The sequence below is a fragment of the Ascaphus truei genome, chromosome 4 (genome assembly GCF_040206685.1).
Source record: "Ascaphus truei isolate aAscTru1 chromosome 4, aAscTru1.hap1, whole genome shotgun sequence".
NCBI lineage: Eukaryota > Metazoa > Chordata > Amphibia > Anura > Ascaphidae > Ascaphus > Ascaphus truei.
This window is the reverse complement of record NC_134486.1, coordinates 420040270-420067647: the sequence shown is the minus strand read 5'-3', so window position 1 is coordinate 420067647 and position 27378 is coordinate 420040270. Positions and strand designations below refer to the sequence as shown.

General features: G+C 54.1%; 1 protein-coding gene across 2 annotated transcripts in view; it reads right to left on the bottom strand.

Moving 5' to 3' along the window:
• SLC35B2 (solute carrier family 35 member B2) overlaps positions 1-8066 on the bottom strand; it is a 42132-nt gene extending 34066 nt beyond the window's left edge. For both annotated transcript variants that reach the window (XM_075598822.1, XM_075598823.1), the window contains exon 1: positions 7968-8066. In XM_075598822.1, coding sequence (XP_075454937.1) covers positions 7968-7999 — 32 coding nt within the window. In that variant the 5' untranslated portion in view covers positions 8000-8066. The remainder of the gene's footprint in view (positions 1-7967) is intronic.
• Between the last annotated feature and the right edge of the window lie 19312 nt (positions 8067-27378).

Here is a 27378-nt window from a genome sequence, read left to right as displayed (position 1 = left end):
TCAGAGGGTTACACGGGTCTGGGTATCGGGGCCTGTCTATCGTTCCGTAACCCAGGAGATATCGGGGGGTGCGGGGGAAAGCAGAGGCACGGTTACGAGAGACCACGGGTCTGGGTATCGGGGTCTGGGTATCGTTCCTTGACCCAGGCGATATCGGGGGGTGCGGGGGAAAGCAGAGGCACGGTTACGAGAGACTACGGGTCTGGGTATCGGGGTCTGGGTATCGTTCCTTGACCCAGGCGATATCGGGGGGTGCGGGGGAAAGCAGAGGCACGGTTACGAGAGACTACGGGTCTGGGTATCGGGGTCTGGGTATCGTTCCTTGACCCAGGAGATATCGGGGGTGCGGGGGAAAGCAGAGGCACGGTTACGAGAGACCACGGGTCTGGGTATCGGGGTCTGGGTATCGTTCCTTGACCCAGGAGATATCGGGGGTGCGGGGGAAAGCAGAGGCACGGTTACGAGAGACCACGGGTCTGGGTATCGGGGTCTGGGTATCGTTCCTTGACCCAGGCGATATCGGGGGGTGCGGGGGAAAGCAGAGGCACGGTTACGAGAGACTACGGGTCTGGGTATCGGGGTCTGGGTATCGTTCCTTGACCCAGGAGATATCGGGGGTGCGGGGGAAAGCAGAGGCACGGTTACGAGAGACTACGGGTCTGGGTATCGGGGCCTGTCTATCGTTCCTTGACCCAGGAGATATCGGGGGGTGCGGGGGAAAGCAGAGGCACGGCTACGAGAGACCACGGGTCTGGGTATCGGGGCCTGTCTATCGTTCCTTGACCCAGGAGATATCGGGGGGTGCGGGGGAAAGCAGAGGCACGGCTACGAGAGACCACGGGTCTGGGTATCGGGGCCTGTCTATCGTTCCGTAACCCAGGAGATATCGGGGGGTGCGGGGGAAAGCAGAGGCACGGTTACGAGAGACTACGGGTCTGGGTATCGGGGTCTGGGTATCGTTCCTTGACCCAGGAGATATCGGGGGGTGCGGGGGAAAGCAGAGGCACGGTTACGAGAGACTACGGGTCTGGGTATCGGGGTCTGGGTATCGTTCCTTGACCCAGGCGATATCGGGGGGTGCGGGGGAAAGCAGAGGCACGGTTACGAGAGACCACGGGTCTGGGTATCGGGGTCTGGGTATCGTTCCTTGACCCAGGCGATATCGGGGGGTGCGGGGGAAAGCAGAGGCACGGTTACGAGAGACTACGGGTCTGGGTATCGGGGTCTGGGTATCGTTCCTTGACCCAGGCGATATCGGGGGGTGCGGGGGAAAGCGGAGGCACGGTTACGAGAGACTACGGGTCTGGGTATCGTTCCTTGACCCAGGCGATATTGGGGGGTGCGGGGGAAAGCGGAGGCACGGTTACGAGAGACTACGGGTCTGGGTATCGGGGTCTGGGTATCGTTCCTTGACCCAGGCGATATCGGGGGGTGCGGGGGAAAGCGGAGGCTACATTATATATTCTCCTCCTCGCTGCAATATTTACTCGTTTCCACCCTGCCCCGGCCCGCCAGCGCACGCAGAACAGAGGCGTAAAAAAGGTAAAAGAATCCGGCGAGAGGTTATAAATAGTTATTTACAACACAAAGCAGCTGGTGCGTGGTGCAAAGGTCACGGAGGAGGGTTAGGAAGCCACGCACGACAAAGCCACGTTCCAACGTATAGAGGGGGAAGATAATAACTGGTGATAAACAGAATGGAGTCAGATCTACGCCCAAAGCCAGGCCAGCGATGGAAGCCGGCGGGGAGGAAAGGGTGTTCCTGTTCTGCCGGACGGATATTTGCATGTGCGCCCGAGGCGGTAACCAGACACGAGGTGCACAGTGTATGCACAGGAGAGGCAATGCGTGTGCTATTAGGGCGCCGCTAATGTTTACATGTTGAGAAAAGGGGGAAGGAAGTAACTTGTAATTACTCGCATATAGACACAGATTGTACCTTCAGAAAAGAGTGTCCTTAAATAACCTATAACACGAAGGTGAACAAGTATTATACGCCCCCCGGGCATCGCAATTCCAACTAGGCGTACCCAAAACATGAAGCCACCGCCAAAACGAGTTTGGTAGCTAAGTGGGGAAAGCCATTATTCCAATTAAGAGAGAATCGGCCCATCATACACAACCGGGCAGTGGGGAGGTTCCCTCTGACCAAAGACAGGCGCCACTGTATATCATCTGCGAAGGGGAACCAACCGGGCAGTGGGGAGGTTCCCTCTGATAAAGACAGACGCCATTGTGTATCTCCTGCGAAGAGGAACCAACCGGGCAGTGGGGAGGTTCCCTCTGACCAAAGACAGACGCCATTGTGTATCTCCTGCGAAGAGGAACCAACCGGGCAGTGGGGAGGTTCCCTCTGACCAAAGACAGACGCCATTGTGTATCTCCTGCGAAGAGGAACCAACCGGGCAGTGGGGAGGTTCCCTCTGACCAAAGACAGACGCCATTGTGTATCTCCTGCGAAGAGGAACCAACCGGGCAGTGGGGAGGTTCCCTCTGACCAAAGACAGGTGCCATTGTATATCATCTGCGAAGGGGAACCAACCGGGCAGTGGGGAGGTTCCCTCTGATAAAGACAGACGCCATTGTGTATCTCCTGCGAAGAGGAACCAACCGGGCAGTGGGGAGGTTCCCTCTGACCAAAGACAGACGCCATGGTGTATCTCCTGCGAAGAGGAACCAACCGGGCAGTGGGGAGGTTCCCTCTGACCAAAGACAGACGCCATTGTGTATCTCCTGCGAAGGGGAACCAACCGGCAGTGGGGAGGTTCCCTCTGACCAAAGACAGGTGCCACTGTATATCATCTGCGAAGGGGAACCAACCGGGCAGTGGGGAGGTTCCCTCTGATAAAGACAGACGCCATTGTGTATCTCCTGCGAAGAGGAACCAACCGGGCAGTGGGGAGGTTCCCTCTGACCAAAGACAGACGCCATTGTGTATCTCCTGCGAAGAGGAACCAACCGGGCAGTGGGGAGGTTCCCTCTGACCAAAGACAGGCGCCATTGTGTATCTCCTGTGAAGAGGAACCAACCGGGCAGTGGGAAGGTTCCCTCTGACCAAAGGCAGGCGCCATTGTGTATCTCCTGCAAAGAGGAACCAACCCACGAGGTGAGTGGATTTGGAATCATCTCCCGGCCGAGCAAGGTCCAAGGTCGCACTTTATTGAAAAGATCGAAAAGGGGCGACGTTCTGGAAAAGGAGCGGCTGGCTGTTAAAGTGTTTGCGTCGCACGAAAAACACAAAAAAAGACCGTCCCAGATCGCGCTCCTCCAGGCCGATGTCGAAAAGCTTGGTACACGAAACTGGTAGTCCGCAGCCTTACAGCTCTGCCACTTCCCGGAGGCTTTGTATAATATAGATTGGCTCGGTTCAGCTTGCTTGCAGATTTTGAGAATACCCCTGCTTCAGCACAGGTGGCTCAGGGATGCAGGGATATCCTGAAAACCTGACCTGTTGGTGGCCCTTGAGGACTGGGAGTTGGCCACCCCTGCAGTAGGCCACAACATTTCAAAGGGCTTCTTTCGGGGGAAAGAGCTGCGGAAACGCTCACAATGCAGATCTGATCTGAAAGAGTCCGCGTTTAATTCCTGCGTAGGCTGCAACGCTGAGGTGGATAGCTATCGATTCTGTACATTAAGCCAACATTCAAGAAGCCCATTTAGGAGACAACCTGCAGAGCGGCCATCTTAGCCGGCTTCCTCCCGGAAGACCCAGTTCCCTGATGTAACGGGTTGTATTACACCCCGTTCTTCGCGTCTTACTGGGGTTATTAACAACCATGCGTACCAGTCTTCAAGAAAAGACATCACTTGACAAAATAGTTCCAAACAAGAGGCAACGCAATGTATATTTCCTGGTGAAATCTCTGCAGGTCAGCCAGCATGAGGAACCAGTGGGCCTGTCAACTTCCCATAACTGGAGGAACCAGTGGGCCTGTCAACTTCCCATAACTGGAGGAACCAGTGGGCCTGTCAACTTCCCATAACTGGAGGAACCAGTGGGCCTGTCAACTTCCCATAACTGGAGGAACCAGTGGGCCTGTCAACTTCCCATAACTGGAGGAACCAGTGGGCCTGTCAACTTCCCATAACTGGAGGAACCAGTGGGCCTGTCAACTTCCCATAACTGGAGGAACCAGTGGGCCTGTCAACTTCCCATAACTGGAGGAACCAGTGGGCCTGTCAACTTCCCATAACTGGAGGAACCAGTGGGCCTGTCAACTTCCCATAATTGGAGGAACCAGTGGGCCTGTCAACTTCCCATAACTGGAGGAACCAGTGGGCCTGTCAACTTTCCATAACTGGAGGAACCAGTGGGCCTGTCAACTTTCCATAACTGGAGGAACCAGTGGACCTGTCAACTTCCCATAACTGGAGGAACCAGTGGGCCTGTCAACTTCCCATAACTGGAGGAACCAGTGGGCCTGTCAACTTCCCATAACTGGAGGAACCAGTGGGCCTGTCAACTTCCCATAACTGGAGGAACCAGTGGGCCTGTCAACTTCCCATAACTGGAGAAACCAGTGGGCCTGTCAACTTCCCATAACTGGAGGAACCAGTGGGCCTGTCAACTTCCCATAACTGGAGGAACCAGTGGGCCTGTCAACTTCCCATAACTGCAGGAACCAGTGGGCCTGTCAACTTCCCATAACTGGAGGAACCAGTGGGCCTGTCAACTTTCCATAACTGGAGGAACCAGTGAGCCTGTCAACTTCCCAAAACTGGAGGAACCAGTGAGCCTGTCAACTTCCCATAACTGGAGGAACCAGTGGGCCTGTCAACTTCCCATAACTGGAGGAACCAGTGGGCCTGTCAACTTTCCATAACTGGAGGAACCAGTGGGCCTGTCAACTTCCCATAACTGGAGGAACCAGTGGGCCTGTCAACTTCCCATAACTGGAGGAACCAGTGGGCCTGTCAACTTCCCATAACTGGAGGAACCAGTGGGCCTGTCAACTTCCCATAACTGGAGGAACCAGTGGACATGTCAACTTCCTATAACTGGAGGAACCAGTGGGCTTGTCAACTTCCCATAACTGGAGGAACCAGTGGGCCTGTCAACTTCCCATAACTGGAGGAACCAGTGGGCCTGTCAACTTCCCATAACTGGAGGAACCAGTGGGCCTGTCAACTTCCCATAACTGGACAAATCAGAAGGGAACGTTCACTGCTTAGAAACGGTGGAAATGTGCAAATGAGGCAAAAAAACATTCTGAAATACAACCAGTGTCTTACATATGCGAGATGGAAACGTTATGCTCTTACAGCTGTGACTGCAGTTCTCCGTGTTCGTGCCCTCTTCAGGGTGGGGGGTGGAGGGTGGGGGAAGGGGAGGGGGAAAGAGTCAGGACAGCCACCCCAGGCCCGATGGTAGGGGAGATCCCGATTGGCCAATGTATTAAGCGGGGCCCAATTTCCACTCAGCCAGCTGGCTCCCTTCCTCTACCAGACTCATCCCCACGCGGGGCACCAGCTCCCGCCCCACGCGGGGCACCAGCTCCCGCCCCACGCGGGGCCCCAGCTCCCTCCACACAACAAATGGGGCCCCTAATGCTGAACAGGTCGCAAACTCCCACACTCAACCGGGCGGTTATCCGTCCTCCTCAGAACCTCCCCCCTCCCCCTCAACCCGGGGCCCGGCTCAGTCCAAGGCCCTCAGAAAGTTGTCAGAAAGCTGTCAATCCTCACTCCATACTTTCTTGTCAGAAATATTCATTCAGGAATATATCAGCCCCGCAGGGATACGGCACAGGGGCAGGGAGAGAGCGCGCGCAGGGGCAGGGAGAGAGCGCGCGCATGGGCAGGGATACGGCACAGGGGCAGGGAGAGAGCGCGCGCAGGGGCAGGGAGAGAGCGCGCGCATGGGCAGGGATACGGCACAGGGGCAGGGAGAGAGCACGCGCAGGGGCAGGGATACGGCACAGGGGCAGGGAGAGAGCGCGCGCAGGGGCAGGGATATGGCACAGGGGCAGGGAGAGAGCACACAGGGGCAGGGAGAGAGCGCGCGCAGGGGCAGGGATACGGCACAGGGGCAGGGAAAGAACGCGCGCAGGGGCAGGGATACGGCACAGGGGCAGGGAGAGAGCGCGGGCAGGGAGAGAGCGCGCGCAGGGGCAGGGCTACGACACAGGGGCAGGGAGAGAGCGCGCGCATGGGCAGGGATACGGCACAGGGGCAGGGAGAGAGCGCGCGCAGGGGCAGGGCTACGACACAGGGGCAGGGAGAGAGAGCGCGTGCAGGGGCGGAGAGAGAGCGCGCGCAGGGGCAGGGAGAGAGCGCGCGCAGGGGCAGGGAGAGAGCGCGCGCAGGGGCAGGGAGAGAGCGCGCGCAGGGGCAGGGAGAGAGCGCGCGCAGGGGCAGGGAGAGAGCGCGCGCAGGGGCAGGGAGAGAGCGCGCGCAGGGGCAGGGAGAGAGAGCGCGCAGGGGCAGGGAGAGAGAGCGCGCAGGGGCAGGGAGAGAGAGCGCGCAGGGGCAGGGAGAGAGAGCGCACAGGGGCAGGGAGAGAGAACGCACAGGGGCAGGGAGAGAGAGCGCGCAGGGGCAGGGAGAGAGAGCGCGCAGGGGCAGGGAGAGAGAGCGCGCAGGGGCAGGGAGAGAGAGCGCACAGGGGCAGGGAGAGAGAGCGCACAGGGGCAGGGAGAGAGAGCGCACAGGGGCAGGGAGAGAGAGCGCACAGGGGCAGGGAGAGAGAGCGCACAGGGGCAGGGAGAGAGAGCGCACAGGGGCAGGGAGAGAGAGCGCACAGGGGCAGGGAGAGAGAGCGCACAGGGGCAGGGAGAGAGAGCGCACAGGGGCAGGGAGAGAGCGCACAGGGGCAGGGAGAGAGAGCGCACAGGGGCAGGGAGAGAGAGCGCACAGGGGCAGGGAGAGAGAGCGCACAGGGGCAGGGAGAGAGCGCACAGGGGCAGGGAGAGAGCGCCCAGGGGCAGGGAGAGAGCGCACAGGGGCAGGGAGAGAGCGCCCAGGGGCAGGGAGAGAGCGCCCAGGGGCAGGGAGAGAGCGCACAGGGGCAGGGAGAGAGCGCCCAGGGGCAGGGAAGTATTATGGGCCCTGGCAGTGAAGGCGTTAAATAAAACCTTGACATGCACAATACATCATGTTTGTGTCCCTCCGTGTAAAGATGCTACACGCATGACGCGTGACGCGTGACACAGAGGCTAACACAGGAACCGAGGGAACTACATTTATTACACGTTACGCGGATCGTTAACCAACGCAAGGCTGCGCAGTGTACACCCCGGGGCAGTCACGCGGGGCAAATATTAACCCCTCGGCAGCAAGAGAGGCAAACACAGCTTTACCATAACAGGCAGAGCAATGAGTGCCTGGCATCTGGCAGGGGAGGGGTTAATGATACCCTGTGCCATCGCTAGCTGCTGAACCCCGCTGCTCCTTAACCACTGCACACGTCTATACCTCATACACGTATGTGCTATGTACTGGTGTATACAGTACATACACGCAGAGCCATGCATGTTATATATACTGTTATAAACCCTGTGGAGGGTTTTTGTCACTTTTTTTTACCCACCATAACTTAACTATGTTATATAGTTACACACTAATATGTACAGATCCACACTAATATATATACACACACACATATACACACTAATATGTACAGAGATCCACACTAATATATATACACACACACACACACACACACACACACACATATACACATATATATACACACACATATACACAATAATATATACACACATACATATACACACTTATATAGAAACACACGCATGTTGTATAGAGGTGTGTGTGTGTGTGTATATATATATATATACACATACATACACACACACACACACAAATATACACATACACACACATAAATATACATATACACACACACACACACAGTAATATACTGGTGACATCAGTCAGTGCTTTTCAGGTATTACCCCCAGCAATGAAAGGGTTAAATGATTAGGACTGAGTATAAATAGGACACTTACCTGCAACAGCAGCTCCCTGCTCTGCTCCCCATGTCTCCGGAGGCTGTGCCCACCCCCTAACCCTGCTGTGCCCCTATCACCCACCCCCTAACCCTGCTGTGCCCCTATCACCCACCCCCTAACCCTACTTTGCCCCTATCACCCACCCCCTAACCCTACTGTGCCCCTATCACCCAGCCCCTAACCCTACTGGGCCCTTATCACCCACCCCCTAACCCTACTGTGCCCCTATCACCCACCCCCTAACTCTACTGTGCCCCTATCACCCACCCCTAACCCTGCTGTGCCCCTATCACCCACCCCCTAACCCTGCTGTGCCCCTATCACCCACCCCCTAACCCTACTGTGCCCCTATAATGTGCTGCTCCCCCCTGTGCATCTCCAGCCTCTGAGTGTGACACACAATCAAACTCTGCCAGACACACACACACACACTGCCACCAACAACAGTGTCACAGCCAGCAGCACAAGCACACACCCTATAACATCCCATATACACAGCACTGCCCTCTACCAGCACGGCTGTCCCACTGCTAGACACGTATATAATATACTAGCTGAGAGACCCGGCGTTGCCCGGGATGTAAATGCGTAATAGGTAGTATTATTTATAAATGGTGGAACAATAGGTGACTATTTGTTGTAAAGGTTGGATAATAATGTTAAAAAGAAAGATGGAAGAAAATGTAATACGATGTTGTATAAAAATGGTTTATTGCAAACACACCACAGTACAATATTTTGGTGACATAAGTGATGTGAAAATGTGAGGCGTGTGTCCTGCTAGGGTGTGAGGCGGCGGGTGTGTGGCGAGTGCGGGTGACAGCTGGTCAGTGATATTGTTGCGTAGGGGCAGGATGCGCCAGGTGTGTGTCGAGTGTGTGGGGTGGGTGAGAGGCGGCGGGTGTGTGTCGAGTGTGTGGGGTGGGTGAGAGGCGGCGGGTGTGTGTCGAGTGGCGGGTGTCTGTTGAGTGCGTGCGGCGGCTGTGTGGCGCGGGGATGTGAGCGGTGGGCGGGTGAAAGGCAGAAGTGCGGGTGGGTGAAAGGCAGAGGCGGGAGGGCGGACGAAAGGCGTTGAAGGAGGGGAGGTGAGGTCGGAGGGGTGGTGGGGGGTGGTGAAGGGGGGCGGAGGGGGGGGCGGAGGGGAGGTCGGAGGGGAGGTGAGGATGGGTGGTGAGGGAGGGGTGGTTGGGGATGGTGAGGGGAGGTGAAGGGGGGGCGGAGGGGAGGTGAAGGGGGGGTGACGGGAGGTGAAGGGGGGGTGACGGGAGGTGGAGGGGGTTGCCGGGAGGTGAAGGGAGGGGGGGGTGACAGGAGGTGAAGGGAGGGGGAGGGGGGGGGTGACAGGAGGTGAAGGGAGGGGGGGGGGGTGACAGGAGGTGAAGGGAGGGGGGGGTGACAGGAGGTGAAGGGAGGGGGGGGGTGACAGGAGGCGAAGGGGGGGGGTGACAGGAGGTGAAGGGAGGAAGGGAAGGGGGAGGTGGAGGAGAGGAAGGGGGAAGAGGGAGGTGGGGGAGGAGGGAGGAGAAGGGGGGAGGGGGGGAGGTGGGGGAAAGGGTGAAGGGGGGGAGGTAAGGGTGAAGGGGGGAGGGGTGAAGGGGGTAAAGGTGGGGGAGGAGAAAAGGTGGGGGAGGAGGGAAAGGGGGGAAAGAGGGGGGAAGAGGGGTGGAGGGGGGGAAAGAGGGGAGATGGGGATGGGGAAAGGGGGGATGGGGAAAGGGGGAGGTGGAGGAGGGGAAGTGAGGAGGGTAAGGGGGAGGTGAGGAGGGTAAGGGGGGAGGTGAGGAGGGGAAGGGGGAGGTGGAGGTGGAGGAGGGGAAGGGGTGGAGGTGGAGGAGGGGAAGGGGGGGAGGTGGAGGAGGGGGAGGTGGAGGAGGGGAAGGGGGGAGGTGGAAGGGGGGAGGTGGAGGAGGGGAAGGGGGGAGGTGGAGGAGGGGAAGGGGGGAGGTGGAGGAGGGGAAGGGGGGAGGTGGAGGAGGGGAAGGGGGGAGGTGGAGGAGGGGAAGGGGGAGATGGAGGAGGGGAAGGGGGGAGATGGAGGAGGGGAAGGGGGAGATGGAGGAGGGGAAGGGGGAGATGGAGGAGGGGAAGGGGGGAGATGGAGGAGGGGAAGGGGGAGATGGAGGAGGGGAAGGGGGAGATGGAGGAGGGGAAGGGGGGAGGTGGTGGGAGGTGGTGGGAAGGGGGGAAGAGGGGGGAGGTGGTGGGAAGGAGGGGGAGGTGGTGGGAAGGAGGGGGAGGTGGTGGGAAGGGGGGAGGTGGTGGGAAGGGGGGAGGAGGGGGGTGGTGGGAAGGGGGGAGGAGGGGGGTGGTGGGAAGGGGGGAGGAGGGGGGTGGTGGGGAGGGGGGAGGTGAGAAGGGGGGGGAGGTGGTGGGAAGGTGGGAAGGGGGGGAGGTGGTGGAAAGGGGGGGGGGGAGGTGGTGGGAAGGGGGGGAGGGGGGGAGGTGGTGGGAAGGGGGGGAGGGGGGGAGGTGGTGGGAGGTTGTAAGGGGGAGTGAAGGGAAGGTGAAGGTGGGGTGGAGGGGAGGTGAAGGGAGGGGAGGTGAAGGGGGGGGATGTGAAGGGGGGGGGGGGGTGGAGGGGAGGTGAAGGGGGGGGGGGGGTGGAGGGGAGGTGAAGGGGGGGGGTGGAGGGGAGGTGAAGGGGGGGTGGAGGGGAGGTGAAGGGGGGGGGGTGGTGGGGAGGTTAAGGGGGGGTGGAGGGGAGGTTAAGGGGGGGTGGAGGGGAGGTGAAGGGGGGGTGGAGGGGAGGTGAAGGGGGGGTGGAGGGGAGGTGAAGGGGGGTGGAGGGGAGGGGATGTGGAAGGGAGGGGAAGTGTAGTGAGGGGTGGGTGAGGGGAGGTGGAGGGGGTGGGTGAGGGGAGGTGGAGGGGATGTGGAAGGGAGGGGAAGTGTAGTGAGGGGTGGGTGAGGGGAGGGGAAGGCCGCTCACTCACCCGTCCGGCAGCTCCCACGTGGATCTGAGGCGGGAGGCAGCATGTTGTGGCCGCTCCCCCGCTGACTGTAGCGGCGCCGGGGGGGGGGGGGGTGGAGGGGAAGTGAGTGAGGGGAGGTGATCACTCCGCTCCCCCGCTGACTGTAGCGGCGCCGGGGGGGGGGGGGTGGAGGGGAAGTGAGTGAGGGGAGGTGATCACTCCGCTCCCCCGCTGAGTGTAGCGGCGCCGGGGGGGGGTGGAGGGGAAGTGAGTGAGGGGAAGTGAGTGAGGGGAGGTGATCACTCCGCTCCCCCGCTGAGTGTAGCGGCGCCGGGGGGAGTGGAGGGGAAGTGAGTGAGGGGAGGTGATCACTCCGCTCCCCCGCTGACTGTAGCGGCGTCGGGGGGGGTGGAGGGGAAGTGAGTGAGGGGAGGTGATCACTCCGCTCCCCCGCTGAGTGTAGCGGCACCGGGGGGGGTGGAGGGGAAGTGAGTGAGGGGAGGTGATCACTCCGCTCCCCCGCTGAGTGTAGCAGCGCCGGGGGGGGGGGGTGGAGGGGAAGTGAGTGAGGGGAGGTGATCACTCCGCTCCCCCGCTGACTGTAGCGGCGCCGGGGGGGGGGGTGGAGGGGAAGTGAGTGAGGGGAGGTGATCACTCCGCTCCCCCGCTGACTGTAGCGGCGCCGGGGGGGTGGAGGGGAAGTGAGTGGGGGGAGGTGAAGGGGGGTGAGGGGACGTGAAGACCACTCAGTCACCCGTCCGGCCGCTCACTCACCCGTCCGGCAGCTCCCACGTGGAGGGGGGGGGGGTGAAAGCGCGGGAAACAGGGAGAGACGGAGGAAGAGGCGGAGCCTCCGGGACCGGTGGGGAAGAGAGCGGGAGATGTGCTGCTAACACTGTGAGCCCCGCTAATGTATGTAACAGTGTGTGTGTGTGTGTGTGTGTGTGTGTGTGTGTGTGTGTATTTTTTTTTTTTGGACCTTTGGCCCGTCACTCCGCCTCAGGCCAATGAGAGGTGTGGGGGGCGGGCCAAGGGGGTGGTGTGAGTGTGTGAGCCCAATGAGAGGTGTGCGGGGGCGGGCGGCCCAAGGGACCAATGAGATTGCCGCTAGGGACACCGGACATCCAGGCAGGCAAACATACAGTGCTTTCACTAATATAGTATAAGATATAGGGCGCAGTTTCATGAGCCCCTACACAAGAGAACTCCCTTCCCATGAGTGCTAAATCCTGTCTATACATACTGCGCTATATGAATGCACACACAGCCGTCTCTTACACATACATATGTACTATGTAATTCTATCTCTATATACCAGTAGGGAGCACATAGTATCCACACACATTCATAGTAATGCAACACCCTCTTACATTTCTACACCCACCCACGCCCTTGGTGTACACAGTACACTCCCTCCCACACACCGTTTGTAAAGCGCTGTATACACTGTGGGCTCTGTATAAATTTATATTTACACACATACACATGTAGCCCCCTTTCCCTATGTCTAAGGTACCTACGCGGGTGACTACGCGTGCTGCTTTACCTGTCTGCTCACAGGAGGCCTAAGCCTCCGCCTCTTGGAGCCTGGTGTGAGCTCTTTCTCCTTGCGTGCTAACCTAGCTAACCTAAAATGGCCGCCGCACTCCTTACTCTGCGCATGCGCGCCTCGGCGCTCTGCGCATGCGCTAGCCACAAAATGGCTTCCACCACCTCCCGATCGCACGGAGCTCTGTGGAACCAATAAACAGCACCTTGAGTCATGGTACGGGGACTCAGTTTCAGGACCACACCTCCGGTCTCCGCGCCTCCCTGCTCACCGGCGCCCACGTCCCACGTTCCTCTGCTGGTTCACGCTCCATCGGCGCATTGCCCCTGCCTCCCAGGAGCTGGCGGAGGGTCCCATCTGCATGCGCATTTCGGCGCATCACGCACCAACCTTGGTCGCGCTTGCACCATTTAAAGGGACCAATGCCTGCACTAATCTCAGGTGGGCTACACCTGAGCCACATCCAGCTTCGGCCTATCACCGTTCCACGTATGTCTGACCACTCCTACTCTCTTGCCCCTCATAGGCTCTCTCTTGTATTTAGGTTCACTCTGCCCTCTGGTGGTTGCTGAGCATAGACCGTTTCTATGCACAGTGCTCATTTGCAGCCTGAGTTCCTGTCTCTGTCGGTATCCATATTCCTGTCGTGACCCTGCTTGTGCCTGACCTGTCTCTTCTTGTTCCCTTGAACCACGGCTTGTTTAACGGACTTCTATGCTCTCTACTCCATGACCACGCCTTATGGACCTCGACCACTCTATGCTCTCTACTCCATGACCACGGCTTATGGACCTCGACCATTCTACACTCTCCAACCCTGGACCATAGGCAAGTACCCGCTACCCTCTCCACTCTCCTACCCTGACCCGGCTACACATTCACGGCCCTGCAATCCGGAACCATCCCCGTGGCTTAGGGCGGTGGTTATATATCTTCCCCACCTCAGCACCGTGGTCCAGTCCAGGCCTAAGCCTCCGCCTCTTGGAGCCTGGTGAGCATCCGTGACATTATGCTGAGCCCAACACACCTGAACCCTGCTGAGGTGGTTCGACAATTTCAAAAGATTGAAGCAATGTTTAAACAGGTGGAGGGGTGCCTGAACCAGAATAACCAACGCTTGGAGGGTTTCCAACATTCTCTAGGGGACCTAGACATCTGGGTTTCTGCCCTCCAACCAACCATTCCTACGCTTGCTGTACAGGAACCAACCCCTGCTCCCTCCATCCCAAGCTCAGCCCAACGTCTTCCAACTCCCAACCACTATGGGGGCGACCCTCTGGGATGCCATGGGTTAACTTAATCAGTGCTCCTTATCCCAGGGAAATCGCACTGTGGCCCGATACGCTCTTGAATTCCGCACCATTGCCACCGAGACTGGGTGGAACGACGAAGCATTGTCAGCGGCGTTCTGGCAAGGGCTGTTTGAGAACCTCAAGGACAAACAGGCGTCACTGGAACGCCCGTCGGGATCAGAAGCGATGGTGGCCCTTTGTATCCGGATGGTCCAGAGTTTCCAAGAGAGAAGGATGGAGAGAGGTAAGCGCGTTTGAAGTTCACCTACATATCTTCCCTCACCAATCCCTAGCGGAAACTCCCCGGCCGTAGCACTTGAGGAACCCATGCAACTCAGACTTACCCGTCTGTCCACAGAAGAGAGACAGTGAAGACGACGTTCGGGACTCTGTATGTATTGCGGCAACAATGGGCACCTAGTCGCCACTTGCCCTATAAAGCCGGGAAAAGCCAACGCCCAGTGAATGTCGGGGGAACTACATTGGGAACCACGTCACATCTTCCTCCCAAATCTCCCACCAGGATCTACATTTCCGTCATCTTGTGCGGGGACAACTTTAAAAAGACCACACGTGCCTTCCTGGATTCCGGGTCAAGGGGCAACTTTATTGATAGGAAAAAGGTCACCACAGCTCAACCTTAATATTCATTAATATATGAAGGGTATGGCGGTGCATGGGGAATAATAAACAATTCTGCTACTGTTTAGAAATACTTTGCATGATATGCAACTCATAGATACACTTTGGGTTGATACACACCCTGAACTGTTACACGAGATACTATTTTGGTATATGTATACCCTACCATTTAGGAAACAGTGTATATAATTAAGAGACAACTTGATTACCTTTTGTGCAAATGCTATTTACCTACAGACCATCCCCCATCTGGGAGCGGGGGCCTGCCATGACGCATGGCTATTCTCGCTTTCTTCGAGAATTCAGGCAAGTATTTGATACGCCTGGTCGTCAAATTACGGCAGATTCTTCTCTCTTCCATATTTCCCAGGGTACTCGTCCTGTTGCCGAGTATGCTTTGGACTTCCGGACCATCGCGGCAGAGACCTCCTGGAATGATGGCTCACTATCAGCAGCTTTTTGGCAGGGTCTGTCGGATGCCATCAAGGACCAGCTGGCCATTATGGAGAGACCCACCAGATTGGAGGATCTCATTGCGGTCTGCATCCGCGTGGACCAGCGGTTACGAGAGAGGAGACTTGAACGCGCTCTTCCTCGTACCAACTCCTCCCGGTCTTCCAGCCGCAGTCTCGTCCATTACGTCCCCCAACCCATGGATGAGCCCGAACCGATGCAGCTCGGAGGTCATCGTCTATCCGCGTCTGAGAGACAGCACCGACGAGATGGTGGACTGTGCCATTACTGCGGTCATCCCGGTCATCTGCTGGTAAGCTGTCCTCTGCGACCGGGAAACGCCAGGACCCAATAAGGTATGAGAGGGTCTCGTTGGGTATAATCTCTTCTCCTCTTTCTTCTTCTAAAATACTTCCCAATCGTATAATGCTGCCTATTTCTCTGGCCTGGAATAACTCCCTGATCCCCGCTTCTGCATTTATAGATTCTGGTCTCAGGGAAACTTTATTGATCAGAGTGTTGCCTATAGGAATGGGATTCCCTTCCGATCTAAGGCTGTTCCAGTTGGTCTGGAGGCCATAGACGGGCGTCCACTCCAACCAGCTTTAATTTCCCTGGAGACTTGTTCTCTATCCCTCTCCACGGAGGACGGTCACCAAGAGAAGATTATCTTGGACGTGATCCACACTCCATCGGTAGATGTGATTCTGGGACTCCCCTGGCTGCAACTTCATAACCCACAATTAGATTGGGTTGGTAAGGAGCCCATACGATGGAGCCTCCAGTGCCTTAAGACCTGTCATCCCCCCAAACGGATGTTAGCCGGAGTGGAATTACCCGCAGAGTATAAAACTTCCCTTCCAATGGTCTACTGGGACCTGGCGGACGTTATTGATAAGGTACGTTCTGAAGTGTAACCTCCCCAAAGAGACTTTGACTGTCCTATTGAGCTCCTTCCTGGTGCTACCTTACCCAAGAGCCGTTCTTACCCCCTATCCATATCCGAGACCAAGGCCATGACCGAGTATATCCAGGATAATTTGAGGAAGGGTTTCATCCGCAATTTTCATCTCCAGCTGGATTTTTTTTTGTTAAGAAAAAGAATGGTACGCTGCGCCCCTGTATTGACTACAGAGGTCTTAACAAAATTACGATCAAGAACCGTTATCCCCTGCCACTTATTTCTGAACTCTTCGATCGTCTACAGGGGGCAACAATTTTTTCCAAACTTGATTTCCGCGGAGCCTATAACCTTGTCCGCATCCATCAGGGCGACGAATGGAAGACCGCCTTTAACACCCGGGATGGGCATTATGAATATCTAGTCATGCCTTTTGTCCTGTGCAATGCCCCGGTGGTCTTCCAGGAGTTTGTCAACGAGATCTTCCGTGATCTCCTCGACAGCTTCGTTATTGTATACCTTGACGATATCCTTATTTTTTCCAAATCCCTCTCTGACCACATTCAACACACCAAATTAGTCTTGTCCCGCCTTCGGGAGAACAATCTCTATGCTAAACTAGAGAAATGTTCTTTTCATCTTTCTTCCATTCCCTTTCTTGGATATATCATTTCTAGCACTGGCTTCTCTATGGACCCAGTCAAACTCAAGGCTGTCTTAGAATGGCCACAACCCACTTCCCTGAAAGCCATACAGCGATTCTTGGGATTTGCGAATTACTATCGTAAATTCATCAAGAATTTTTCTTCTACCGTGGCCCCCATTACTGCCCTCACCAAAAAGGGAGCTAACACAGCAGTTTGGTCTCCTGCAGCTCTCCAAGCTTTCGACTCCCTCAAAAAATCTTTTGCTTCTGCTCCTATTTTGCGTCATCCTGACCCCGGGCTTCCCTTTACCTTAGAGGTAGACGCATCCGACGTCGGTGCTGGCGCCATTCTCTCTCAGAGACAGTCCCCACAGGCCAAACTTCATCCCTGTGGGTTCTTTTCAAAAAAAAATTATTCGGCAGAAAGGAACTATGACGTCGGAAACAGAGAGCTCCTGGCTATTATACTCGCCCTTCAGGAATAGAGACATCTTCTGGAGGGAGCGGAGATCCCCATTTCGATCTTTACTGATCATAAAACTTACTTTACATTGAGAGTGCACGTCGCCTTGGGGCACGTCACGCTCGATGGTCTCTTTTTTTTCGAGATTTAATTATCTCATATCTTACATTCCTGGCTCAAAGAATCAAAAGGCAGACGCACTTTCACGTCAATTCCTGTTTGAAGATAATTCTGAGGTTATCTCCGAAACAATCTTACCCTCCAAATATATTGTTTCGGCCAATTCTTTTGATATCCTGGATCAGGTCATGGCAGCACAGTCTAATCTCCCGAGGGGCCTTAAGGTGCCGGTCGGCCGTCTGTATGCAGCTCCACGCTTCCTTAAGAAGATTCTTGAGTGTGGTCATTCTTCTAGGTCAGCCGGTCATCCAGGCATTAGCAGGACTTCTGACCTCATTGGTCGTACCTTTTGGTGGCCAACCATGTTGCAGGACATTTCAGAGTACGCAAAAACTTTTCCAATCTGCGCCCAGGTTAAGACCGCTCGTAAAAAGCCGAACGGCATCAAATACATGCCCCCAGATTGCTGAGACTCTTTCACTCCAAATTTCCCCAAAAGCCATATTGGAGTCGTCCTGAGGCCGCTCCTCAAGGGGGGGGGGGGGTACTGTAAGGTCCGGGGGAACACCTCTCTCTAAAGGGATTCCCCCCGCGACTTTACTCACCCCCGCTCCAGCTCTGCCTTCTCGCTGCCGCGGACGGTATCTCCCTTCTCCTCCGCTTCCCACGGCGGCTACTGATCTCGCTCATGCGCGCGCACGGCCGCTGACCTTTACGTCCTCCCTCAGGGGGAAGTCCCGCCCCCAGCTGAGGCCGCGCACGCCTCTCCCGCGTGGCGCACACGCCTGGTGCGCGTGCACCGCTCACAAGCTGCACATCTAGCACAGCTGTGGTAAGTTCTCCCTACCAATCCCTATCTTCCCTGGGGCCGCTTCCTCGTTACTCCCCCTCTCCCTATTGGTCCTTCCTCCTACTTATACCTTGCTCAGCCATTCATTCTTTGGATGAGCATAGCTTTGTATGACCTGTGTTAACCACGGTCGTGTCTGGCTCAGTTCCTGTCTCTTTGTCTCCTTAGTGATCCCTTGCGTACCGAACCGGCCTGGCTGTGGAACCGCTCTGGTCTTCTACCCTTGGCTTGTATCCTGACCTTCTGGACACCCCAACCCCTTTACCTCGGTTTGCGGATTCCGACCTACCTCCCGGCTCTGGACCCCAGGCTCTCGGTACCACCTATCTTCTGGAACCTCCCTACTCGTCTGGCGAGTATCTTACTTTATCTTATACTCCCAGACGGTTCCAGACGCCTATTTTCCACTTTCCAGGCGTGTCCCCGTAGCTGTGGGTGCAGTTTGGTACCCATCTCACCTCAGTTTCGGGGTCCCTCCTTGTCCGTGGTGAGCACAGCGTAACAATTACATGTAGAAGACTATATATTTGATATCAGTGTTACATTTGGCTATAGCCCACATGGCATCTAACTACATGTCGGTAACACGTTAATACACAGTTTGGGTGTATTGTGCAAATAACAGGCATACTCCATTTTTTTAAACATTTTATTATAGTGTGTTTATATATAGATATTTGTTCATATAGAAGAGTTATTAATAAAATGTTATTATTTTTTGTACTTACCTCTCCTGGTGTTTGCATTATATATATGCAAGTTCTGACACTGTTACGCCGGTTCTGCCCGCAGACCAGACCCGTCCCCTGAGCTGAAGGGGGAAGTGGTAATACACGCACCCGCAGCAAAGGGAGCGTGTCCGGAGTGTGGTATGAAGCGTTGCCAGGCCAGGTGTAGTAAGGTAGACAATACTTGCCGGTAGCGGTTGTAGAGATAGAGTGAAGGATGCCTTGCCGAAGTCAGGGAGTGGAGAGTGGAGATAGGTCGTAGTCCAAGCCGTGTTCAAGGGGTTACCAGAGTGAGTGTTGTCCAAGGAGTGCCGAGATCGAGAGCCAGAGGGGGTAGTCGTACGAGCTGCGTCAGAACCTGTGAAAACACTGAGAGAATCCAGAAGTACTTCCATGCAGAGACTATGTCGAGCAAAGACTGAGAGCAGAGAGGAGCTAGATAAAGCAGGAAGGTCCAATTAGGAACGGAGGCGGGACAGGAAGAGCTACAGAGAGACACTGCAGATTGGTGCAGGCATAACAGGCCAGGTGAGTCTTGTTAGTAACCTGAGTATGCTCGCGCAGTGTGCGGGGGCGGAGCCTGAGGTCCGGAGGATGGGAATAAGATTGAGCGTGCTCCGTAACTCGTGTACGTGTGTGAACCGAGCCAGTGGATGGTGCAGGTGTGCGTGCAGGAGGGCATGGGCGCGCCCGGCGCTGAGCAGAGGAATCGCCGAGGGGAGTGATCCCGCGACAGCGGCAGGGGCGAGGAGCCGTGGAGGCCGGTAAAGCAGGATTGTTTTGTGTGTCCAGGGGCTCCCTGCGGGGAGGGAGTGTTCTGTGTGGGGAGCGAGGAGAACGCCGATTCCTGACAGTACCCCCCTCTTCAGGAACGGCCTCAGGACGGTCCAAGAACGGTTTCTCTGGAAACTTTTTCCTGAAGGACTTAAGAAGGGCCGGGCATGAATGTCCTTTGAAGGTACCCAGGATCTCTCTTCAGGGCCAAAGCCCTTCCACTGCACCAAGAACTGGAGCTGACCCCTGGATAGGCGAGAATACCAAAGAGAGTGAACTTCGTATTCCTCGTTATTTTGTACACTAATGGGATCCGGTTTACGAGTCTGATCCGGAAAGAAGTGACTGGAGATAAATGGTTTTAAGAGGGACACATGAAAGTCATTGGGAATCTTCATACTGGGTGGTAGTTGGAGCCGGAATGCCACAGGATTGATTTGTTCACAAATAGGGAAGGGACCCAGGAACTTAGGTGCCAGTTTAGGAGATGGTACCTTGAGGTGGATATTCCTAGAGGAGAGCCAAACCAAATCCCCTGGTTTGTAACTGGGCGCCGAACGACGACGACGACGATCGCCCTGTAGTTTCGATGTGCGGGAGGAGTTGAGAAGGGTAGACTGAATCCTGAACCATGCGGTTTGGAGGGAAGAAATGCGTTCATCTACGGCTGGTACTCCAGAAGGAATGTTGGGGATGGGAAGACAGGGAGGGTGGAACCCATAATTTATAAAGAAGGGCGACTCCCTGGTGGACTCGTTTTTTGCAGAATTGACGGCATACTCTGCCCAAGAGAGGAGTTGAGCCCAATCATCCTGGAAATCGGATATAAAACTTCTCAGGTACTTCTCCAGGGATTGATTGATTCTGTCCGTTTGTCCATTGGACTGAGGATGATAGGCGGAAGAGAAAGAAGAAGAGATGCCCAATCTCTTCGTGAAAGCTCTCCAAAATTTGGATATGAACTGAGAACCTCTGTCAGAAACAATGGACGAAGGGATCCCATGAATCCGAAAAATCTGCTCCGTAAAGATATCAGCAAGGGCGGGGGAGTTGGGTAATCCTTTAAGTGGAATGAAATGGGACATCTTCGAGAACCTGTCCACGACCACCAAGATAGTGTTCATTCCTCTGGACCTGGGCAACTCCACGATGAAGTCCATAGAAATGTGGGACCAGGGGCTGTCGGGAACTGGAAGGGGTAACAGAAAACCCTGAGGCTTTTGACGGAGAGTCTTGCTTTGAGCGCACGTGGGGCATGCGCGGGTAAACTCCAGAATATCTTGAGACATCCTTGGCCACCAGAAATTCTGACTAATGAGATCAGTAGTCTTCTTAAAACCTGGATGACCTGCAGATTTAGAGGAGTGACCCCAAGACAGGACCACTGGAACAAATTTGGATGGTACAAAGAGTTTGTTGTCGGGAACGACCAAGTCCTTGGGAATGCGTCTCTGGGAGTGCAAAATCTTGTCAAGATTCTTGAAAGAAGACGTGGCGAGAATCCTCTCATGTGGAAGGATAGTCTCCAAAGATTCCTCTGGCCTCTCTTCAGAAGAATGTATTCGGGAGAGTGCGTCTGCCTTTACGTTCTTGGTCCCGAGGATATAGGAAAGGTGAAAATCGAATCGAGGAAAAAAAAGAGCCCAACGAGCCTGTCGTGGACCAAGGCGTCGAGCGTTCTCTATGTAAAGAAGGTTCTTGTGGTCCGTGAGAATAGTATACGGCTCTTTCGACCCCTCTAGCAGGTGTCTCCACTCTTGAAGAGCCATCTTCACTGCCAGAAGTTCCCTGTTACCCACGTCATAATTCCTCTCGGCAGACGAGAATTTCTTGGAAAAATATGCACAGGGATGTAACTTATCTTGGGTCGTGGGTCTCTGGGAAAGAACGGCACCAGCACCGCAATCAGAAGCGTCGTCCTCCAGGACGAAGGGAAGTTTGATGTTGGGATGACGGAGAATAGGTGCGGATATAAAGACTTCCTTGAGTGTCTCGAAGGCGGATATGGCCTCGGATGACCAAGCAGAAGGATCAGCTCCTTTTTTGGTGAGCGCAGTGAGGGGTGCCACAATGGTGGAAAAACTCTGTATAAACTTACGATAGTAATTAGCGAACCCTAAAAAACGTTGTATGGCCTTGAGAGAGTTGGGTCTTGGCCATTCAGTGACTGCTTGAAGTTTACCGGAGTCCATCATAAACCCCTCATCGGAAATGATATACCCCAGGAACGGAGTAGAGGTCTGATGAAAGGTGCACTTCTCCAGTTTGGCGTACAAATGGTGTTCACGGAGACGGGAAAGGACGTAGGAGGTGTGGCGTATATGGTCCTGGAGATCTTTGGAAAAAATCAGGATATCATCCAAGTATACTATAACAAAAATATTAAGTACCTTACGAAAGACGTTGTTGATGAAATCCTGGAAGACAGCGGGAGCATTACATAAGCCGAAAGGCATTACCAGATATTTGTAGTGTCCACTACGCGTGTTGAAGGCCGTCTTCCATTCATCCCCCTTCCTGATGCGCACCAGGTTATAGGTACCACGTAGATCCAACTTGGAAAAAATCTTGGCCCCCTGTAATTTATCGAACAGTTCGGTAATAAGGGGAAGGGGGTAACGATTTTTAATAGTGATGTGGTTTAAACCCCTGTAGTCGATGCAAGGCCTCAACGACCCGTCCTTTTTCTTGACGAAGAAAAACCCGGCCCCTGCTGGGGAATTGGAGTGACGAATAAAGCCTTTCTTGAGATTCTCCTGGATATATTCATCCATAGCGTGAGATTCTGGTAACGACATGGGGTAGGTCTTGGACTTGGGTAGGGAGTAACCTGGAACTAGATCGATCGGACAATCGTAAGTCCTGTGTGGCGGCAAGAGGTCTGACTGTACCTTATTGAAAACGTCCCGGAGTTGATGGTAAACGGAAGGTAGAATAACTTCTGGAACAGAGGTATTGGCCAGCAGTTGATGAGTCTCGCCTGACCTCGGCCTCCAGGAAATGGGAGCAGAGGAAGTCCAGTCAATGAGAGGATTGTTAAACTGTAGCCAAGGAAGACCAAGGGTGATGGGTATCCCAGGAGCGTGAATGGCATCGAGAACTAAGATCTCCTTGTGCAGATGTGAGGACAAAAGCAAGGAAGCCGTCTCTAAGGAGATGTGGGCCGGGGTAAGAGGACGTCCATCGATACCGACGAGTGCGATGGAAACCTTCTTTCTCACGAGTGGTATGCGGTTTAACCTGGCGAATTCAAGATCCACGAAGTTTCCTCCAGCTCCTGAGTCAATGAAAGCGGCGCTAGAAGTCTTGAACGTATCGCCTGAAAGGGAGACTGGAAATGTAAGTTTCTTAGGGAGTTCACCTTTAGAAAGGGGACGTGGAGACATTACACCCAGAGAGAGCCCCTCTGTACTCACTGGGTGTTCCCGTTTCCTGGACACAATGGACACTCCCGAACCCGATGTTCCATGGATCCGCAGAAGAAACACAATTCCCCGGCGTGGCGGAACTGCCGTATCGGTGTGCGGATGCGTTGTACCCCCAATTGCATTGGCTCTGGCAACTCCAGTGCAGGACGAAGAGGTATGGTAGCACTTGGGGGAGCAGGAGTGTTGCTGGGAGTACTGGAGAACGGAACTTGAAAGTTATGGACGCGAGTGCGCTGACGCTCTGAGCGGCGTACCTGGATACGTTGATCCACTCGGACAGCCAAATCAATAAGGACCTCCAGTTGATCCGGCCTGGATTGGCGAGAGAGTTCGTCCTTGATGGGATCTGCCAGGCCTTGCCAGAATACGGAGACGAGAGCCTCTTGTCCCCAGTTAGTCTCAGCTGCTAGAGTCCGGAATTCCACAGCATACTGTGTCACCATCCGCCGTCCCTGAGTGATCTGGAGGAGAGAAACAGATGCCATCTCCCGACGAGCGGGAGAATCGAATACACGTTGAAACTCGGCTTTAAATGCCGGGTAATCTTGGGTAAGGTCAGAACGTCGCTCCCAAACCGGGGAAGCCCAAGCCAGGGCGCTGCCAGTGAAGAGGATATAAATGTAGGCTACCTTCTTGCGATCAGTATTGTAGAGATGGGGGGCCATTTCAAACTGCACCTCACACTGGTTTAGGAAACCCCTACAATATTGCGGTTCGCCTGCATAAGGCTTGGGGGGAGGAATCCTTACATCTGAGCTGCTAACTGCGCTTGCGGAGTGGGGGCTTACATCTGGCGGGGTCCCGGTCGGTACCCTGTCTGAGAGTACTGCGACCTGGCGTGTAAGTGCCACAATTTGATCCGCCATGGCCTGGTTTTGCTGAAGCAGATTGGAGAGAAACTGTTGAAGTTCGGTCTGGTCTGCGTCTTGTGGGCTCGACATAATGTTACGCCGGTGCTGCCCGCAGACCAGACCCGTCCCCTGAGCTGAAGGGGGAAGTGGCAATACACGCACCCGCAGCAAAGGGAGCGTGTCCAGAGTGTGGTATGAAGCGTTGCCAGGCCAGGTGTAGTAAGGTAGACAATACTTGCCGGTACCGGTTGTAGAGATAGAGTGAATGATGCCTTGCCGAAGTCAGGGAGTGGAGAGTGGAGATAGGTCGTAGTTCAAGGGGTTACCAGAGTGAGCGTTGTCCAAGGAGTGCCGAGATCGAGAGCCAGAGGGGGTAATCGTACGAGCCGCGTCAGAACCTGTGAAAACACTGAGAGAATCCAGAAGTACTTCCATACAGAGACTATGTCGAGCAAAGACTGAGAGCAGAGAGGAGCTAGATAAAGCAGGAAGGTCCAATTAGGAACGGAGGCGGGACAGGAAGAGCTACAATGAGACACTGCAGATTGGTGCAGGCATAACAGGCCAGGTGAGTCTTGTTGGTAACCTGAGTATGCCCGTGCAGTGTGCGGGGGCGGAGCCTGAGGTCCGGGGGATGGGAAGAAGAGTGTGCAGAATGAGCGCGCTCCGTAACGCGTGTACGCGTGTGAACCGAGCCAGTGGATGGTGCAGGTGTGCGTGCAGGAGGGCGTGGGCGCGCGCGGCGCTGAGCAGAGGAATCGCCGAGGGGAGTGATCCCGCGACGGCGGCGAGGAGCCGTGGAGGCCGGTAAGGCAGGATTGTTTTGTGTGTCCAGGGGCTCCCTGCGGGGAGGGGGTGCTCTGTGTGGGGAGCGAGGAGAACGCCGATTCCTGACAGTCACATTCTATTGTGTCCAACTACCATATTATTAGGCTGTGTGCAGATGAGTGGGAATCCCTTTTTTTGTGATCACCTCTTGATCATTTGATAAACGTATCTATTATTCCCCATGCACCGCCATACCCTTCAAATATTAATGAATATTAAGGTTGAGCTGTGGTGACCTTTTTCCTATTGATATAATCGTCTGGATCTCTTTGATCCTGTTCTGTTAATCACATTGCTCCCTAATACATGCTAAAGCAATAGGCGGGTAATTCTCTATACAAGTGTTTTTTGATCAGTAGAAATTTTAACACTCTCTGAAGTAGTGTCAGGTATATTGTCACACCAACCAGATTTTGAGGTATGGGTTACAGAGGCACAAAATGTTTTTTCTAACAATAAGATAGTGAACGAATCTACAGACCAACCAGATATAAAAAAAAGTATTTCTCTGAACTAGATGCGCTCTTCACCACACAGACTAAAACCTGGTGGGAAATAACTAGCTTAGAGAAATATTTATCTGAGAAACTCATACCAAGAGGGCTGCGAGTGTCAATAACACCTTCACATCTTATTACTGATGAAGATTTTCATAAGGGATGGTCAAAAATACTTTTGGACTGTTCTGAAAGGCTGATGAAATTTTTGGTCGATTTTGAAACCAAAAAGTTGGAAAAAATCAATATGACGATAAAAGAATCACTTACCATAGCACACCCCTGGAAGGAACATACGGAATTTGAGAATTTGGATAAAACACTGAAAAGTAATATTGGTAAACTGAAGGCGGATATCATTGACAGAAAACAACGTAAATATCTACGTGATGTCAAAGATTTTGAAGAGGGAAAAATATTTAGGAAAAAAGGTACGCCCCTTTCCCCCTTCATCTAGAGGATATTCTAAAACTGGGGATTCCTCTACTGAATGGGAGAATAGCGACATAGAAATTGAAGCTAATCACGCCCCAAATACCTATACTGACCATCGATCTAACCCAACACCCCATGATTTTTTAGATTTAACTGGCCCCCAAAACACAAGTCGAGGAGGAAGAGAACTAGGAGAGGGGGCTCATCAAAATCAATTAAGAGATCGGGAACGTTGGGGTTACAGATCACAGGGCAGGGGGAGGGGAGCAAGAAGGACAAGGAGACAACGCAGATAATTAATTTATCACATAAAATACTTACCCCAGGTTTTTTACCTCCCCATATAAACTTGGAGATGTCGGATTGAAGTGAGTGCAGGTCCTTCAATCTGAGTGGCACTGAGAGAGTTTGGAAGAGATATAAGATACGGGGGAGTAAGTTCATTTTAACACTATGGATTCTTCCTATCCAGGAGATCCTTTTAGATGTCCACTTTTGTAGGTCTGATTTTAGGGTCCGGATTAGGTTGGGGTAATTTGCGTCGTATATTTCTTTGACGTTTCTGGTGATGTGGACACCCAGATATTTTATAGATTTGTGTTGCCAGTGAAATTTAAAGTTTAGTTTTAATAATTTTTCTATGTGTCTGGGGAGATTGACATTGAGAGCCTCAGATTTGGACTGATTGATTTTGAAGCCGGAAATTTTAGAAAACCGGTTCAGCAGGTCAAATAGGTTCGGTAGTGAGGTGAGGGGTTTAGTGATCATCAAGAGGATGTCATCTGCGTACAGGGCCGCTTTATGGGTTTGGGAGTATGCGTTTAACCCTGAGATGTCAGGGTTTCCTCTGATTTGCGCCGCCAGTGGTTCGATACAGAGGGCGAATAGGAGGGGTGATAATGGGCAACCCTGTCTCGTACCACTCTTAATTTGGAAGGGCCGAGAGGGGTAGCCTGCACTCACTTCAATCCGACATCTCCAAGTTTATATGGGGAGGTAAAAAACCAAGAGTCAACAAAATCAATATGAAAAGGCCGGTCTTGGCTGGGGGCCTAGCGGTACCCTGCCTGTTATCATATTACAAAGCGGCACAGTTGAGCCAAATTATACAATGGCAGTCGGACCCGAGATCCAACAGATGGGTCGAATTAGAGAGCGCAGCATGTGAACCTATAGAATTAAGTAATCTAATCTGGCTCCCCAAAACAGTGCGAAAAGGCGCTAATACACCGCTATCCTCAATGACCAACTCATTGTCAATCTGGGAGGCCGCAAAATTTAAACATTCCCTCACAACGACACGCTCTATGATGTCACCCCTGTGGAACAATTCCGAGTTCGTGCCAGGCCTATCGGTAGGCAATATATCAATTTGGAAAAAGAAAGGTTATAATCGGATTAAAGATCTGGAAGGCCATGACAGAAAAATTAAGACGTTTGATCATGTCAGATTAGAAAAAGAGATCCCCCACTCAGAATTCTTTAGATACCTCCAGATCAGGGCGTTCTACAACAAATTTGCCCCGTACCCACCATTGACATCCTTCGAAAAGCTCTGTCTGGCAGAGACCGACACAAAGGGACTTACCTCGCGGCTATACAGCGAGGTGATCAGTTCTAGTGAACAAGCCCATGAGATACCCTCATTTAGATCACGATGGGAAGCAGACATCGGGGAATGTCTGGAAGACGAGGACTGGAGTGCTATTTTTCTAGCCACAGCAAAGTGTTCCATATGTACCACCCTCAAGGAGAACGCATATAAGGTCCTGATGCGATGGTACCTTACCCCACTAAAATTATCAAGGTTCGTGCCGGGATCCTCCCCGATGTGCCCACGCCAATGTGGAGGATCAGCAGACCTGCTACATATGCTGTGGTCTTGCCCGCGGATCTCCTCATTTTGGGAGACAATTAGACTTTGGATACAGAGACTGTTTGATCTCACTATTCCCCCAGACCCGTGGCTGTTTCTCTTGAACAGACCACTAGCGGGTCTCTCTAAAGCTCACAATAAACTTATTGCTCACTTTGCAATT